Source organism: Glandiceps talaboti, chromosome 5 (assembly GCF_964340395.1).
Source record: "Glandiceps talaboti chromosome 5, keGlaTala1.1, whole genome shotgun sequence".
Lineage (NCBI taxonomy): Eukaryota > Metazoa > Hemichordata > Enteropneusta > Spengelidae > Glandiceps > Glandiceps talaboti.
The window spans coordinates 3,409,223-3,426,569 of NC_135553.1; the positions used below are offsets into that span (position 1 = coordinate 3,409,223).

The following is a 17,347-nucleotide window of genomic DNA, read 5'->3' on the forward strand; positions in this document are numbered from 1 at the left end:
TTTGTTACTGTATGCAACTGATTGGATGAGACCATATGTTGCTAATATCACAGACTAGTAATATGTATGTCTGTGCTGATGAAAAGGACTTGATACATTTTGTGAAAATGTGACAGAATGGAAAGGTGTTGATGTGGTCATGTGACAAGTTCTGTAGGTACTAGACACACCTCGAGTGACAGACAGAAAAGACACCTCATTCTGAGATGTTCATTTGGTAGTCTAGTTAGTCCCCGCCGGACGAAGTCCGGGACGGGGACTTATGGATTGGGTTCCGTACGTCCGTCTGTCCGTCCGTCTGCAGCTGTTTCTTGGAGATGACTGGACTGATTTTTTTCAAACTTGGTACAGGGGCAACATACAATGTCATACATATGCACGTCTATTTGTTTCATGATTCGATCCAATATGGCCGCCTAGCAGCCATTTTGTTTGCAAATTTTCCCTGTCTAAAGCCATAACTCAGACATGCTTGAACAGATCTCATTCAAAGTTGGTATTAGGACAGTGTTCTATGACATACATGTGCATATTCATTGTTGTCATGATACGATCCAATATGGCTGCCTGGCAGCCATTTTGTTTGCGAATTTTCCATGTCCAAAGCCATAACTCAGACATGCTTGAACAGATCTCATTCAAAGTTGGTATTAGGACAGTGTTCTATGACATACATGTGCATATTCATTATTGTTGTGATGCAATCCAATATGGCCACCTGGCAGCCATTTTGTTTGCGATTTTTCTATGTCCAAAGCCATAACTCAGACATACTTGAACAGATCTCATTCAAAGTTGGTATTAGGACAGTGTTCTATGACATACATGTGCATATTCATTGTTGTTGTGATATGATCCAATATGGCCGCCTGGCAGCCATTTTGTTTGCGATTTTTCTATGTCCAAAGCCATAACTCAGACATGCTTGAACAGATCTCATTCAAAGTTGGTATTAAAACAGTGTTCTGTGACATACATGTGTATATCCATTTTCGTCGTGATACAATCCCCCATACCCGACCAATCCTTTATTGTTGTAGGCATGTTCCATGGCCCACAAGCAGACACAACATATCTAAGTCTGTTTGATTTAGGTTCACAAGTGTTGTTGCGTGATCAGAGTAGTGATAATTCCTTAAAACCCAATTATAGCGGGTACTATGTCATTGTCAATGACTTGTTTCTATATAATATGAGTTAAGATTGCGTCCATTCTCTTGTATAGTCAAAGTCGTTACTCTAGCACAGAAATCTGTGCTACCCCCAACAGTGTTCATATATTAAAACGTGATTACATCGCATCCCCATATGATTTTAGTTTCGGTCTGGATGTGGAGGTCAATTAAATGCTAAATTTCTACGATTGTCAAAACAGCTGTACTGATTGAATATATTGTTTAATGAACAGCCAGATTATTGGTAACATTTTTGACGGACTATACGAGAGAGTGGATGTAATCATAACTCGTATCTTATAGGAACTAGACTATACATTTCACTATATGAATAAGATGGGTGTTAATGAAATGGTTTGTCGGTATGTAAGAGAATGATGTTAGCTTACCACGTCTTTTGTAGTTCATGTGATATGACTTGCATGACACTGTTAGCCATATCTTTGATTACAAAAATGACACTTTTTTGAAATTTGAGTCAAAATCTTTGTAGATTTTCTTCAAAGTGACTTTAAATTTCCTTTCATTTTGTTTCAGGAGAAGGGTAGAAAGCCTGCATTCATCGTCTAATACTAGAAGAAAACCAGGTAGACCACCCAAAACTACAGGTAAAGTAATAATTAGCTAAAACTTTAGGCTATGCCAGGAGGGCTATAGGAATAGGTTTTGTCTATCGGTGTATCAGTGCTTGTCAACTACCTTTTGTCCTCTGTCTGCAACCATTTCTCAGCCATTCATGCATTTTTATATTTTTTCTACAAGTAAATCTTGATGTTACAATGAGCATACTCACATTAATTCTTGCAATTTCATAATTTTTTTATTTGCAAGCTGACAATTTTGTTGTAAGTACATAATTATTTTTTTATTTGTACTATATCTCAAAAATGTATACAGACCCAATTCAAGTGTCTACACCTATAAGCATTGTTGAACTCTATATTAAGAATATTCAACTTGACCTTGACTTTCAAGATCAGAGGTCAAAAAGCATATAATCTAGCAATGTATCCAAATTGAAGTGGACGTCGTATAATTTAAGGGTTGGTACAATAGAAACAATATGTTTCTACAACAGTTATTATCTGGGACTATACATTTTGACCTTGACCTTAACTTTGAAGGTTATATGTCAAAATCTAGCTTTATCAACTCTATACTGTAAAAAATTAAAAATGACATATTTCCTTTCATTAAAGATACAAATAGGACAGGAAATAAGGGACTTAGAACTGGTACATGGCATTAGTATGTTTTACTGAGTACTGCAAAAACAGTTATTGAATTTACCATGTGTAGTGGTACTATTTAAACTAATTATTCTATGTACTCTCAACTTGCTTAAAGGAAACTTGTGCAAAAGCATCTTGCCAAACGCCAGAACATGTATGTGTACAGTTACATTTGTCTACATTTATAGCCAGTCTCATAGGTGTCTAATGGCAGTGTGATCGCTGGTAACTTGTGTGATTATAGCGCATTGGTTATTGGGATATTAAATGTGTACTTGTTATTTGTGTCAGGGTTAATATCATTTAGACAGTGTATATGCCTGGACCATTTGCATATCAATGAAAAATTTACTTTTAACTGGATAATTTTGAAAATCAGTCCCATGTACATGTATTTATCAATTTCCCAAAGGTCTTGCAACCCCAACAGGTGCTGCTGTGAGGTTGATCTTTCTATTTTGAATGTGCAAGGTTCTTGCATATCACAGACTGCAGTATTAGAGAATGGTGATAATTTCTTTCAAAACATTAACAATTTACACCTAACATTTTACACATGCCTGCAACTTTATTCCACAAGGTGGTCAGTTTGAAAAAAAATGGCTCCTATTGAAGGGTAAAAATTCACACTTTATACAAAATGTTTGGAAACCGTGATACAGAGAGGCTGAAAAAATGACAGGTTCAATTAACGGAGCACACAACAATGGTTGTTTAATATTGAATGCAACATAAATACATGCACCTCTCTTATTGGCTGTGGCCTACACAAAGACTTCCTGGTTATATTGTAGTACACTCACACAATATATGCTGTAGTAATATCAGATTGAAAAGCTGTTATGTACCTTCCTAACTCTCCAGTTGGTAAATATTTGTTCAGAGAAATGTCCTGGTCTTTGGGTAGCCACTAGTTCTACATGGATAATAATGAGGTAATTTGCATATATTGGCTGGCAAAATGACATCGATTTTGTTATAACATTAAGTCATTCATTGCCTGATTGGTGTAATATGTCTAGAGACAATTCAATAATTATCAAGTAAAATAAAACAACTAGATATAAACAAAAAAGTGAAAATTGAATAATAAATTAGAAAGATGGAGTGAAAACTTTGGTGTATCATATGCGGTAGAGTTTTTGAGATTAAACTGGTAGTTACTAAGGGCAACCAGACTTACTTTAATTCTGGTGGTATGTTGTAAGTCTTGTGTGGAAATAAAATGTGCATGTATTTTATCATTAATCATAGTCAATGTGAATATAGTTTGATAGAGGATGGTAACGTAGCAACTAGTAATAAATCATGTCACAATACCAGAAAACAATAACATCCATCAAATAGTAAAACTCAAGTAGACAATAACATGGTTAAAAATATCCATCAAATAGTAAAGCTCAAGTCGACAATAACATGGTGAAAAAGAAAGTCTGCAGAATATCCATCAAATAGTAAAACTCGAGTAGACTAAGTCAATCATGTGAAACACATTCTGTTGCCCTCAAAAAGGAATGACATATTTCACTTCAGTGTTACATTTTAGCGTTTTGTCTTTCTTTTCTTTTTTATTTGTATGGGCCGCTGGCTTGAAATAAAGAATAATAATAATAAAAAGGAAAACAGAGATGGGAAGGTTGAATTGTGAAAATGTTGCTAAATCTACTAGTACAGAAATGAAATAAAGTTGCAGTAGCTATGAATTATAGCTGGTACCTGTACTTCAAAACATGCATAAATGTGGGCGTAATTAAATAGTGTGGGATTTATGGGATGAAAAGGTATGCTTCAATGCATTTGGAGTCATACAATGATGTGGCACACTGAGCAAAGATGGCCTTTATGACAAAGAAGAAATGACACTTACAAGATATTAGATTGGATCATAGGATGAGAAGCCTGATGAGACAGGTGGCTAGTATGATATGGTAACTTGGTTTCATTGCTTTTAATATCAAAATGTGAAATTTGTCAAAACAGTCATAATTTGATTGGATTTTGACTGATTTTGACTGATGGTAATTGTGTTGATTTGATGTCTCGAATATATTGCTTTGTTTCGTTTTACAGTCAGTGTAAATCTACCTGTTACAGTAAATGTTATGAGTTGTTCGTCAAAAAAAAACGCCTCGTTATGTCGAAAATGTGCAAAAAAAAAATAAATACGACTTGACGTTCTTTGTAGTAACTATTGTTGGTGTGCAATGGTAAGCAGCACTTTATACTGCATGTTCATACAAAGTGAAAATTATAATGCACAGTTGTTTTTGATGTTTTGATTGTTTTTTTCAAAACAAAGCTATGTATAGTTTTAAGGCCGGTAAAGTGGTTGTTCTGGAGCCAAAAATAGAAGTGTAACCTTGGTGTCATATTTCTGCCTCTACTTAGTACTTGGCTACTGTCCAGTGTTCGCATCATTGTGATAATCATAAAACCAGTCTATTTATGGCACCATCTGAGACATACCACCTAGAGCTTTATTGCTTCAGCAGAACACCATACTCTGGCATGTGAGAATTAACCATTTCTTTGTCACTGCTGCAGTGTGCTCATTGTGAACTACATTATACAGTGTGTATTATGTGCAACCTTAATGGGTCAAGTGTAGAACAGCAGCCATTTGTTGTTATTGATCAAAATGAACTTTACATTATGTTAAGGGGTCTAAACCATATTCCTATGGCAACCTTACCCAACCGTAACTCCCTAGCTTGAATACAAATACAGATGTTTTGTACAATGAAGTCCTCTGTCCTACATTTATGGCCACATGAAATCATAGACACAGATTGTGTTCTCCCTAGTCTCGCTTACCCAGACTCTCACCACTGGGGGCTCTTCTAAGACAAGAGTCTGGGGAAAACATGTTTCAAATACCCCCCCCCCCCCCCCCCCCCCCCCCTAAGTCGCACAGTACATTTCTCCCAGGTCATAAAAAATGGGCTTTAATATGCTGATGGCACGATTAATATATGTCTTATGCATATGACCAACAATGGTGTATATACCTAGAGGAACACCATTTGTGATCAGTGGGACACAGCTATCATTGTCATCGTAGATGAGGAAGGGCAGCAAAATTCAAAATCAAAATGTCAGTTAGAATTGCAAATAGAGTGGTAGCACTAGTCCTTTGAGTCGATCTACGTGTAAGCCATCTGTATTGAGGCATTTATAACCATGTGATCTGCAAGTGCAAACACCCATGTTGGGGACTGCGTAATAATATAGTAATATACAACACATCAGAATGAGATATTTGACTATTCTCTGTTAACAGTGATTAAAACACAGCCATCCTGCCTGTTGCTGGATATTACAACCCCATGCTGTTTGCTCTTGCTTTTACCCTACCATGCCTGGCATTTTGCTAGTGTTCATATATTCAAACCTAAAATTAGATAAAAATATGTCCTCTTCATATTATCATTTAGATGTAAACTGCATAAATGGGGCCATATACAATACAATGGATAACACTCTCTATGTGCTACACTCATTTATAGCATTCATATCAAGTGTAATTTAGTATACTGTTTCAATTGGTTTATTTACAAGCCTAGCATGTGGCCTTTTTAATGTGGACAATTAGCAAATGAAACAGTATACTTGTACACTTGATATGGATGCTTTAAACAGTTGTGGTACATACAGAAAATGTCTTACTTTGGTGTTATGGGTTGTACATCAAAATGAGACATTTGACTGTTCACTCTGTGTTATGGAGTAAAATGTAACCTTCCTGCTTGTTGGATATTACAACCCCCAATTATGAGTGTTAGTGCATTTGGATCAAGATGTTATCTGCCTTCTTCATATCAGGTGGATTTCTATCCAATCCTCTGGTGTAAAAGCCCATGATATTGGGGCAGTAATATACATGCAGTATATAAGTGTGAGACATTTCACTGTTTTCTCTAGACACTGTGATGGAGTAAAATGTAACCTTCCTGCCTGTTGAAGGAATGGACTTTCCTATCCAAAGTGATGGCAATTTGTCTTCAAAATGCCAAAGGATCTGAAAATAATAGGTCGATTCAGATTTTTATATTATCAGAATTTTTTTTAAATAATGACAGTGAAATACATATATTTGGAGATGAAAAAGGGTAAATTTCATAATTTTGGATGGTTATGGAATTAAGAATTTATTAATAAGTGTCATTCAGAAGATGCATTATTCATTTTTTGTGTGAAAAAATCCAAACCTCACAAACCAGATATTATTTAGATGATTTCAGAATTATTAGCATATTGTGTTATTTTATAAATGTATCATTGGAGCCACAACATTCTTTTTTGTCTAGAGTCTGAACCAACTCTTTTACAGTTCTTCCCAACACCTGCTTTTCACACCTACATTTCACCCAAATTCAAACTTGGTCGTTAATTTAGGTAAGCACTGCCACATCTATTTGTCCACGCCTATCTAAGCAAGAGCTCCTGTATAGTATTTCCTGTGGGATTGACAACTGATTAGAGAATGTCTGTGTTTGTACTTACAGACTAGACATATTAAAACTAAACATATGGTTGTCCTTATGACAATTCATAGTATTATGGTTTGTTTGAGCAAAGTCTGATGAAGCTGAAAAAAAGCCTTCATGCCGGAAAACTGTTTCCAACCAGATAAGACATCACTTCATAGCTTTCTGTGGAGGTTTTATGTGCCGGTATAGTAACCTTTTGACTCTTAGCACTGTACCAGCTGTACTGTCTGCATGACTATGTCAAAGGTCATTTTTACCTGGTATGGCAGTAAAGATATGACCCCGTCAACCCCTTCTATTGAAAGTACATATGTGTCGGTTACAGACGATCTATTCTCATTTTCAAATAATTCAAGTTATCTGAATGTAAAAGTTTGTGAAATCGGATTACAATGAGAATAAGTCCTGTTCTTCATTGTTGGTGGTGGAGTTGGGGGTTATGAACGATTACTTGATCGCAATAATGTCATGATTTGTGTGTTGTTGAAGCTGGAGTTTCCATGAATGGTGACTGCAATTGGCGCATTGTGTATAGAAAGGGTAAGTGGTTTGTGCTTCCGACTTTTACAGCCCAACTCATTTGAGGACTATGTTATGTTATAAATGAATGTGTAGACATGTTGCAGTATAATCTGCAATATGAATTGAATATATATATATAGAAAACAATGCCTTTAAATTGTAAGTTTTATATTCATACAAAACTCTAAATTCTGGTAAAGATTTGAAAGGCTTTTTGTATGCACTGCCCCTAAATCATCAACCGGTCTGTTGATCAAACGTTTGCCAGCATGTGACTCAACCATGGGCAGTTTTCCATACATGGATTGGAATGTAATGTGCAAGAAAAGGAGGTTTTAACTTAATTATATTCAGATTTATGTCTTTATGCATCTCTGTACCATTGTGTATCAAATTGTTGTGCGTGAGCTTGGCCCATGCACAAAGTGAAGAGTGAATTTAGAAGCCTGTGTCTTCAGTTATATGGTGTTCAAGTCTTTCTTGTCTGTAAAGTAACATTTTTTTTTTTTTTTTTTTTTTTTTTTTTTTTTTTTTTTTGGGGGGGGGGTTCTTTTATTCCCCCAAAGGGGAGGGGCACTGTTACAATGGTATCTGCCATCCATAATGCACCATTTCATAGACATGTTATATCAAATATTTTGCAAACTTGGCACAAGGGTGAAACATCATATGGAACATGTGTACTTCGCTTTGTTTTGCAACATGCAAATTTGATCAGATGGCGGCCATAGTTGTAGTTAAAAATCAATACTTACAGCCAAACCCAAAAACTGTAGTACATAAAACTCAATTCAAGTGTCTACCCTGATAATGATATTATATGGTGCAAGCTTTCTGTTTAAGATCATATTCTTGACTTTCAAGGTCAGTTATCAAAATCAAGCCAGTTCTTGCCTATCACAGACATTTTGTAGTATTTATTTGTTGAAAATTTCTTTCAAATCATGTTTATAGGTCGTATTGTAGAGAGAAATTATATGCAAGGATTACATTTTGGTGTTCATGTCACTTTTCATTGAATGGCAGACATATTTGTAGTAAAAAATGCCAGACGATACAGCGAGCTAGCTATATGTATGTTTGTACAAGAGACATTTGGACTTTGGTATTTCATCCAATTGATGTAAGATAGGATAATGGCAGCTGGAAACTCTGTAACATCACCTGGTAATGTTTGTTTGTTTACCAAGAACACAAGTGTTTGCAGGTGGTGGATTTTTCTCCCTAGTGAATATAATTTATGATTGGATGTGTGCCAGGTATCATCTACATGTACATTCCACTTAGTGATAAAAATCAATACTGTAAAAAAAATAATGGATACAGCGTAGAAATGCTAAGTTAGCATCGTCTTTTTAATTGCTTCTGTAACTTCTTTGATTTAGGATGTCTTTTGTTAGTAATTTATCACCACAAATGTACATTTGTATGTCAAGTCATTTTGTGGAGTAAAAATTAAAAACTTTTCATCCATCATGTGTTTCCCTGCCCAACTTTACTGTGGGGTTATGCAGGTCATTGCAAAATGACATTGGCCAAGTTACAGCTTATTCTTGCAATAACATTACAATGTCATAAAACCAACAAGGAGGTTTCATTTAACTGGAGCATATGACATTAAACTTTCGTATAAACCTTATTTTGTTATTTTGTTAACTATTATTACTCTAGTTTATATATCTACTAGTTTGTTTTAACACCAAACACTTATTGCAGAAAGTCCAATGAAGAAATGTAGTTTTCTTGAAGGATGCAATAAATGATTCTATTGTATTCTATCATAGCCTGGAAAAAAGAATGTTCCCTATTGTAGACATTTTTGGAGGATAACTACTGATAGCTTTGAATATATTCTTTCTGGAACATCACCACTCAGTGATATCAAACTAGGAATAAAAATGTTGTGTTCTTACTGTACATGCCTGTACTACCCATTTCAAAATGTTGCGATGCATTGCTAATTTTGTTGATTTTGATAGGATTTGGGTATTTCTGAACATTTCTTGGGTCTTGAAGGCTCCGTAATAAATTTCTGAGTTAGAAAATGTCCCAATTTTTTGGCAGGTAGGGCGTAATTTAGCAGAGAAATCCACAAGGCAGACCTGTGTATTTTCGATTGCCTAGCAGGACTTGCAGTGTTTGTTTTCGGTTAAACGACAGAACAGAAGAAATCAAAAACAGAAGGAAAAAACCTTCTTAATCAAACAAATGCTACAATTATTGCAGCTACAACTGCTGACATCAGACCATGGATGACAAGAACCTGTTACAAGAAGGGAAAGTAAATGACTAAATTGTATTAATAACACTTGGCACAACATGTTGGAAGTAAAAACAGTTTTATGGCCAATTTACATAATGTATACTGGTAGTTTACATTCATAGACAAATTTCTAGTTCCCCAGGCATTTCATATATACATAAAGAGGCCATAAAACTGACTGTACTTATCAAACCATGGTGTGTAATAGAAGTCGCTGCTGTTCCAGCATGCTGAGCCATGTGTTATTAATCCAGTTCATTTGTTTACTTTCCCTGTTTGTAGCAGGTTCTGTTTGTCAGGTCTGATGTCGACATTTGTACTGCTAGCATAGTTGCATATCCAAAACAGTTATATTTGAGTTTCATTTAATACCTAAACATAACATCTTAACTGGTTGAAAAGCTATAGGTTTGGTGATACATATCCTTGGTACAGTTTTGTACTAATGAATATTTTCGGTCAGTAAGGATATGTCCTGTGCTTTTGGAGTCTGTGTTGTGTGTTGAATTCAAACGCTACCGTAAGGTTACTGAGACACTTATAGCCAAGGCAGCGTATAATCAGCAGCGAGACATCACCACAACAGTGACAATACCAGTGAAATTCTGTGATCTTCCACTATTCCAGGAAATATGAGACATTTTATAATCTTTTAACATGGTGTACTTTAAACATAGCCCAGCTATTGTGAAAAGTAATGCTAAATGGTATTTTATCATTTTTTGTAGTCTAGATGCCAACATGGAGTGGAGGTGTATTAAAATTGTAACGATGCCTACCATATACGAACTAGACTACATTTTATGTGACTTGTTCTAATCTTTAAACACTAGTATGTTTAGGTCATCTTAATTGTCAATAGAGGCATTTTACTTATACCGTATTTGTTGCTTTTTAATCATTACAGGTAGTAAGCTCAAACTGTCCAGTTCTCTTTATCTCACCAAGAAGTCTTCAAGTTCGCCCAAGTCAAAGAAAGCAGGGAAAAGTAAACCTGCCAAGCAGACCACTCGTAGAGCTAGCAAAAAGAAGAAAACTAGTACTGCTCCAATCATCGAAGAAAAAATAGAAGCGAAACCTGTCTCTGTCTCTATCAAACCTATCTCTTTGACTAAAAACTGGCAGACTCTTCTTCATAACAAAATGTGAGTGTACTTTTGAAAGTTACTGTTAATGTGTTTGTCTCTCTCTCTCTCTTTCTCTCTCTCTCTCTCTGTGTCTCAGTCTGTATGTCTGTCTTGGTGTGTGTGTGTGTGTGTGTGTGTGTGTGTGTGTGTGTGTGTGTGTGTGTGTGTGTGTAGAGGTATTTGTTGTCTAACTGCTATACTTTGAAAAAGTATGATAAAGCCCCATGACACATGAGTGCAAGTATGGCATACTCAAGAGTATTTGCATGAGTGCTTGCAGTGTTCTCTCTGCACCCATACTTTCACAAGCGTAGTGAATGAAAGTGCAGCAGAAATATAACATCATATACCCCTGAGTACCCAGAGTGGAACTCATGCAGCATGGGGTTCTGAGTACCACACTGGAACTCGCACAGCATGGGGTTCTGAGTACCCACACTGGAACTCACACAGCATGGGGTTCTGAGTACCCACTCCGGAACTCACACAGCATGGGGTTCTGAGTACCCACACCGGAACTCACGCAGCATGGGGTTGTGAGTACCCACACTGGAACTCACGCAGCATGGGGTTCTAAGTACCCACACTGAAACTCACACAGCATGGGGTTCTGAGTACCCACACTGGAACTCATGCAGCATGGGGTTCTGAGTACCCACACTGGCACTCACGCAGCATGGGGTTTTAAGTACCCACAGTGGAACTCACACAGCATGGGGTTCTGAGTACCCACACTGGAACTCACACAGTATGGAGTTCTGAGTACCCACACTGGTACTCACACAGCATGGGGTTCTGAGTACCCACACTGGAACTCACACAGTATGGAGTTCTGAGTACCCACACTGGTACTCACACAGCATGGGGTTCTGAGTACCCACACTGGAACTCACACAGCATGGGGTTCTGATAATTACATATGTTTATCTAAAATGACAAATTTCCATAAACATCATAAAAAAAACATACGATTTTGTGTGTAGCAAACAATCACATCCTCATTTGCATGTCATTTGCATGCAGATATGCAGTGAAAAATACTACTAGTATGCGTGTGCACCTATGCAAGTAATCTATAGTACATACTGTAATAATACCATGTTGAACTACAAGTGAATGAAATAATGAATAGTTTCAAGGTATGCAAGCCAAACAAAATTCCATAGCTTAGAATCGTTTCAAGGTGATTAATTACATTGCTTTTGTCCACTATGAATGAGACAACATGAGAACTAGGATTTTGTGTCTCTGAAAATAAAACTGGTGTATTGTTTAAGAGTATGCTGCCTGGAGAATTATGTGTATACTTGGCTAGAACTAGAGTGTACAGGCAATCAATAACACTGCATTGTATAGCTATAGAAAATGTTTAATAGATGGTTTTGTGACCCCAATTGTGTGAATGCGTATGGCAGATGACATATGGTGTATGTGGCAGGGTAATATAATATCCATGTATTTTTACTCAACTATTCCAGCGTAGTTGAAGGATTCTGACAGTCTTCCCAGGGCTTGAAATTAACTTTTTTCTTTGGCAGTCCTCGTGGTAGCCCAAGAATTGCGACCTGTAGTCCCATATTCCTGAGCTGAAAACAGATTTCCTCTATTGAAAATTTGTGTGTTATTAAAATACTTTCATGTCCATAAATCTTCCATCCTCATCACCTACTCAGGGTAGTCTGAGTGGGCTATCATCAGCAAATTATGGTAGCCCCATGACAAGAATTGGTAGTCTGTGGACATGGGACTACTGTTACTTTTGAGCCCTGAATATATATTTTTACTCAACTATTCGAGCATAGTTGAAGGATTCTGACAGTCTTCCCTAATATATGTCACATGATATATATTGTAAGTTGTTTGTAGATGATGTGTGTGTTATATGTAGGTAGAATGTGTTTTTTGTTGAGTCTGATCTAGTGTGGCCTATGTAGCTTATCATATTACTCTGGTAGTTGAACCAAGACACAAACTAAAACTATTGTCACAACATGTTGATACAATAGTGATATGCTATTGAATGGAGTTGGTTTATTATTATAGTCTGGCTAGGGAGGAGGGAGGCCTCTCTGAAAACTAGTTTATTTAGAGTTCCATGAACTTGCAGTGCTGGTTTGGGACTTTCAATGTTTACACTATATTGATCATAGTGTGATTAGAATCCACAACAGAGGAACAACTATCACCCACTTGTATATTAGTGAAGAACAATAGATTTATTTTACATCTATCTTAGGCTATGTTACCAGTGTAAAAATCAGAGTCACTTGTGAGCTAATATTCTATTCAAGGATAGTCATGATGCATAATAATGATGTTATTAGGTATTTATGAATATTCAAAAAATATTAAAAAACGATAAAGTTGGGAAACACCAGGTAGATCAACTTTATTGTTTTGAAGTGCAAACACCAGTGACAGTATTAAAAAAAATATATATATTTTGTGAATACCTAATAACAGTTACACCATTATTTTGTGTGATGTCTATCCTTGAATAGAATATTAGCTCAGAAGTGACTAGGGTATAAATGTGTGAATTATGCAAAGTATGCATCATATTGTGTGGCTGATGTACACATGAAAGTAGAATGTCTTACCAAACCATGAAAAAAAACACCGGAGTGAGTTTGCTTGCATGTGGTAACTGAGAATGAGGTAAGATTCATGCAAAGACATGGAATGTAATAAGTGTCAGGTAACTTATAAAAGTATAAACACTACAGGAACCATGACATTGTTTAGTGATAGTATACTGCACATACTGAGTACTGCTGTGACTGTTACATTATAACTTCCACAGACTGAAACAAACTGATAAAAAGTACATTGTGTGCACTACATTGTGTGCACCAACATCAAAGGCAGTTGCTGTTATTTTAATGTGGTATGTATGATAATAGACAACGGCAAAATGTGTGTTGTTGTGTGACTAATGTAGTAGTATAGCATATGGTAAATTGGTGGTATTTATAAGATATGACTACTGCATGTATGTGTCATATTGGCTAATGTACCTGAAAGGTATGATTAAAATGACATGGTGTGGTGGTATGGTACACACTGAACTGCGTTCATTTTTTTCTGCCTCTGCTTTCATTGCATGCTTTTGTGCTGCTTTTGAAATGTACCTTGCCACATGTAAATGTGTATGGTTCTACCTGTGAGTTGGTACTTTCATGTTTTTTGTGATTTTTTTTTGCAAGCATCGTCTCTGTGACACTGTCATTTTTCTGTGTTTTTGTTTTAGTACTATTGAGTTGAAAAAGGTTCCTGGTAAAGAAGACCGTTTCAAAGTAAAAGATAACTCAACCGCTGAAGGTTAGCTTTGCCTATTATTACGGCATGCTTCCTGTTCCCAGTTCCTTTGTACTTTTGAGTGTATGTTGAAGGAAAGAATTTTTGTGAAGCCAATCTATTAAATGAGACAGTAAAACACTTAGTCCATCATCCATGCCATTTGGCCTTGTTGCAAAGAAAAATCACTGCTTTTAATAGAAAAGTTGAGCTGAGCTTATAAGCGTGCACTTTAATTTAGTAGAGTAAATGTCTGGATTTAGTAATGCATAGCTGCTTCATGTACACATAGTAGTGAGTGGAAGCTGTACTTAGTGATCCACTAGTATGTATACATTTACTGCCTTTTTCTTTATTGCACAGAATAAATATTGTGCTGCTATGAAGTTGTCTCTCTGTCATAAATAGTTGACTGAGCAACATAGTACATCACATACATGAAAAGAGTTTTAGACGGAACTTAAAAAAAAAATTCAACTACTGATAAAACTTGTGTAATTTTTGCCAAATGTCGCTATTTTTCTCTCCTTTTCTTTAGCATGCATGGCTTGAAAGTAATTATGCTGATTAATATGCAGTATACAAACATGTCACATGCTTTTTGCTGGGTGACAACTCAAGAACTATACAATATTCGATTTAGTGTACAAGTACATTTACACAAAGCTATACTTTCATACAAATACTCATCCATGCATAACATCAGCATGTGCAGCAAGTTAAAGTGGAATGTGTGGTTGTTGTTGTTGTTGTTGTTGTCATTATATGGCACTGCAAATTTAGTTTAAGTATTGATGGGTAGTTATTTGTTTTGTTTTTTTGCATTTATTCATCTGTACAGCAAATAGTTCTTCATTTGAATGAATCGGTTCTTCATTCAAAAACTTGTGACACATTGACTCCTCATAGGAAGAGGGCAAATGATAGTTTAAATCACACGTAGTTGGACAAACCTTCCTAATTTTAGATTACCATATAACATAGTTCTAGCAGCAATAAGTTATCAAGAAGTATATTAAGATTTGTAAAAAAATTATCTTGTATTTTTGTGAGACCTCTAATATACTTTATTCAGTCAGTGATACCACCTCCCCCCCCCCCCATCCCCCATGCTATGATTAAAGAACAATGATAAAGTTTTTAACAAATAAAATGAAATTTCAATTTTGATATTTTTGTGTTATTCTAAATATTTAAAAAAATGCTCATTTAAGGACCGAGTACAGTTTTTAAAATTGTCATCACATGATACATTATAATTGTGTCAATTTTCTCAACAGGCCACTCTGAAATGAGTGCTAAACCCAATGATCACAACACTAGACCAAGAAAACCCCAACTTGCACGAAAGTCCACAACCAAACCTCCAGGTTTCGAAGCCAAACTTCAACAGCTAAAACGTCAAGCAGCTTCCCCTTCTTCCAGCAGTGCTACAGCTCCCAAACAAAGCAAGAAATCCAGTTTATCTGTGATTGGAAAAGGGAAATTACAAGCCAACGCCAAAGACTTGTCTAAACAGAATTCAGCAGAATCTGATAGTTCTACATCAGTTTCTTCTCAGTCTTCTATAAAAAGAGAAAAGATTGTTAATGGTGACAGTGGCTCAAATAGAAAGTCTGAATCTCAAACAAATGGAAAATCTTGCATTGAAAGCAAAAACAAAGATAGAAAATCTGTGCCAGGTGATGATAGTTCAAAGTCTTTCTCAGTAGATAATAATCGTGAGACTAGGTCTTCCAGAAGTCAGAACCGATCTGTTCATCCTGCGATTCGCAAACTCAGGCAGTCGAAATCACGAAGTCCTTCCCCATCCACTGCCAATCATACAAACTCCCCAACTTCATCCAGAAACAGTTCTCCAAAACGAATCTCAGCAGATAGTGATAGTGACGGTGACAAATCATTGAATGGTAAAGCTGTAAATGCATCAAATAATTCCATTCGAAAATCTAGTAGGGTTACATCTTCTCCATATGGTAGAATTAGGAAAGATAGAGACAATACAGATGAAATAACTAATCACCAAGAGCAGAAGAAACAAGACAAACTGAGTGATGAGAAGAATTCTGAAGACAGACCAAGTGAACAAACAGATAGGAAAACTGACAAACAAGAACTTGAAATGGTTCAACTAGAGAGTAAGGAATTAAAAGGACAAAGTACTCCTGATACACTTAAAACTGATCAAACGAACCAATCACCACAGCAACCCTTGTCCAACAAGGTTGAAGGTGAGAACTCAAGAGTCAAGAAAACTGTTTACCTCAATCCTGTCAAATTGAATTCTTTAGTTTCCAAAGCTTTAGCTTTCACAGCCAAACGAAATGAGGATGTAGGTAAAAAAGACAAACCCAGAGAATCTAGGGCATATCCTGACGTACCCAATAATGAACCATTGAACCTTACAATGACTGACAAAACACAGAAAAATGTACCTGAACAAGAAAATATGGTGAGTGAACAAACAGGAAGTTCTAGCGAGACAAGTCAAATGTCTAAAAGTCCTAGTCCCATCAATACAAATGAAGTCGGTGTTGAATCAAATGATGTAGAGAAAAGAAGTGAGGACACAGTTGATAGTGGTTTTGAAAACAGAGATGAGTCCAATAAATGTGACAAAAGTCACGAAAGAGATCATTGTCAAGGTGATACTATTCAGGAAAATAAGGAAAGCTGTGTGAACAGTGAAGTGGAAACTGATAATAACTGTGACAGTACTGAAGTGAATAAAGATGAACTTGTGAATGATGATGGCCCTCAAAGTGACCCAGTAGTAGAGTGTACCCAAACTGATGTAGGGAATGACAAAGAGGAACACATGGAAACAGAGGACCCTAAGGATAAAGAGGGTGTATCCATAGAAACAGAGGATAGCAAGGCAGAAACGGTGGTTGCCATGGAAACAGAAGAAAGCAAAGAGGTCATAGCCATGGAAACCGATGAATGCAAGGAGGATGTAGAAAGTGATGCCATGGAGATAAAGGAGACTGTGAGTGATGCAGTAACAGAACCACTAGAAAAACAACCTGAACAGTTATCAAACTGTGATGAAGGTGTAGCTGGTAGTTTTACAGGTAAGTTGTGTCTGTATTTGAAATTGTCATTTCAGCTCAATGTGCGTGTACGTGTGTGTGTGTGTGTGTGTGTGTGTGTGTGTGTGTGTGTGTACATGTGTGTGCGTGCATGCATGTCTGTTCATAGGTGTATGCATTTCATGATTTTACAGTACTTATATTGCATA

The 17,347-nt window shown here is 36.3% G+C and overlaps 1 protein-coding gene across 2 annotated transcripts in view; it reads left to right on the forward strand.

Annotated features, from left to right (window-relative positions):
- The window catches only part of LOC144435272 (uncharacterized), a 55,596-nt gene that overhangs the window by 24,585 nt on the left and 13,664 nt on the right, over nt 1-17,347 (forward strand). Inside the window, exons 4-7 of one of the 2 annotated variants that reach the window (XM_078123860.1) lie at nt 1,713-1,783; nt 10,590-10,827; nt 14,060-14,130; nt 15,387-17,180. In XM_078123860.1, the coding sequence (XP_077979986.1) occupies nt 1,713-1,783; nt 10,590-10,827; nt 14,060-14,130; nt 15,387-17,180 (2,174 nt within the window). Of the gene's footprint in view, nt 1-1,712; nt 1,784-10,589; nt 10,828-14,059; nt 14,131-15,386; nt 17,181-17,347 lie in introns of those variants that run through there. The other variant, XM_078123861.1, reaches the window with a different exon arrangement.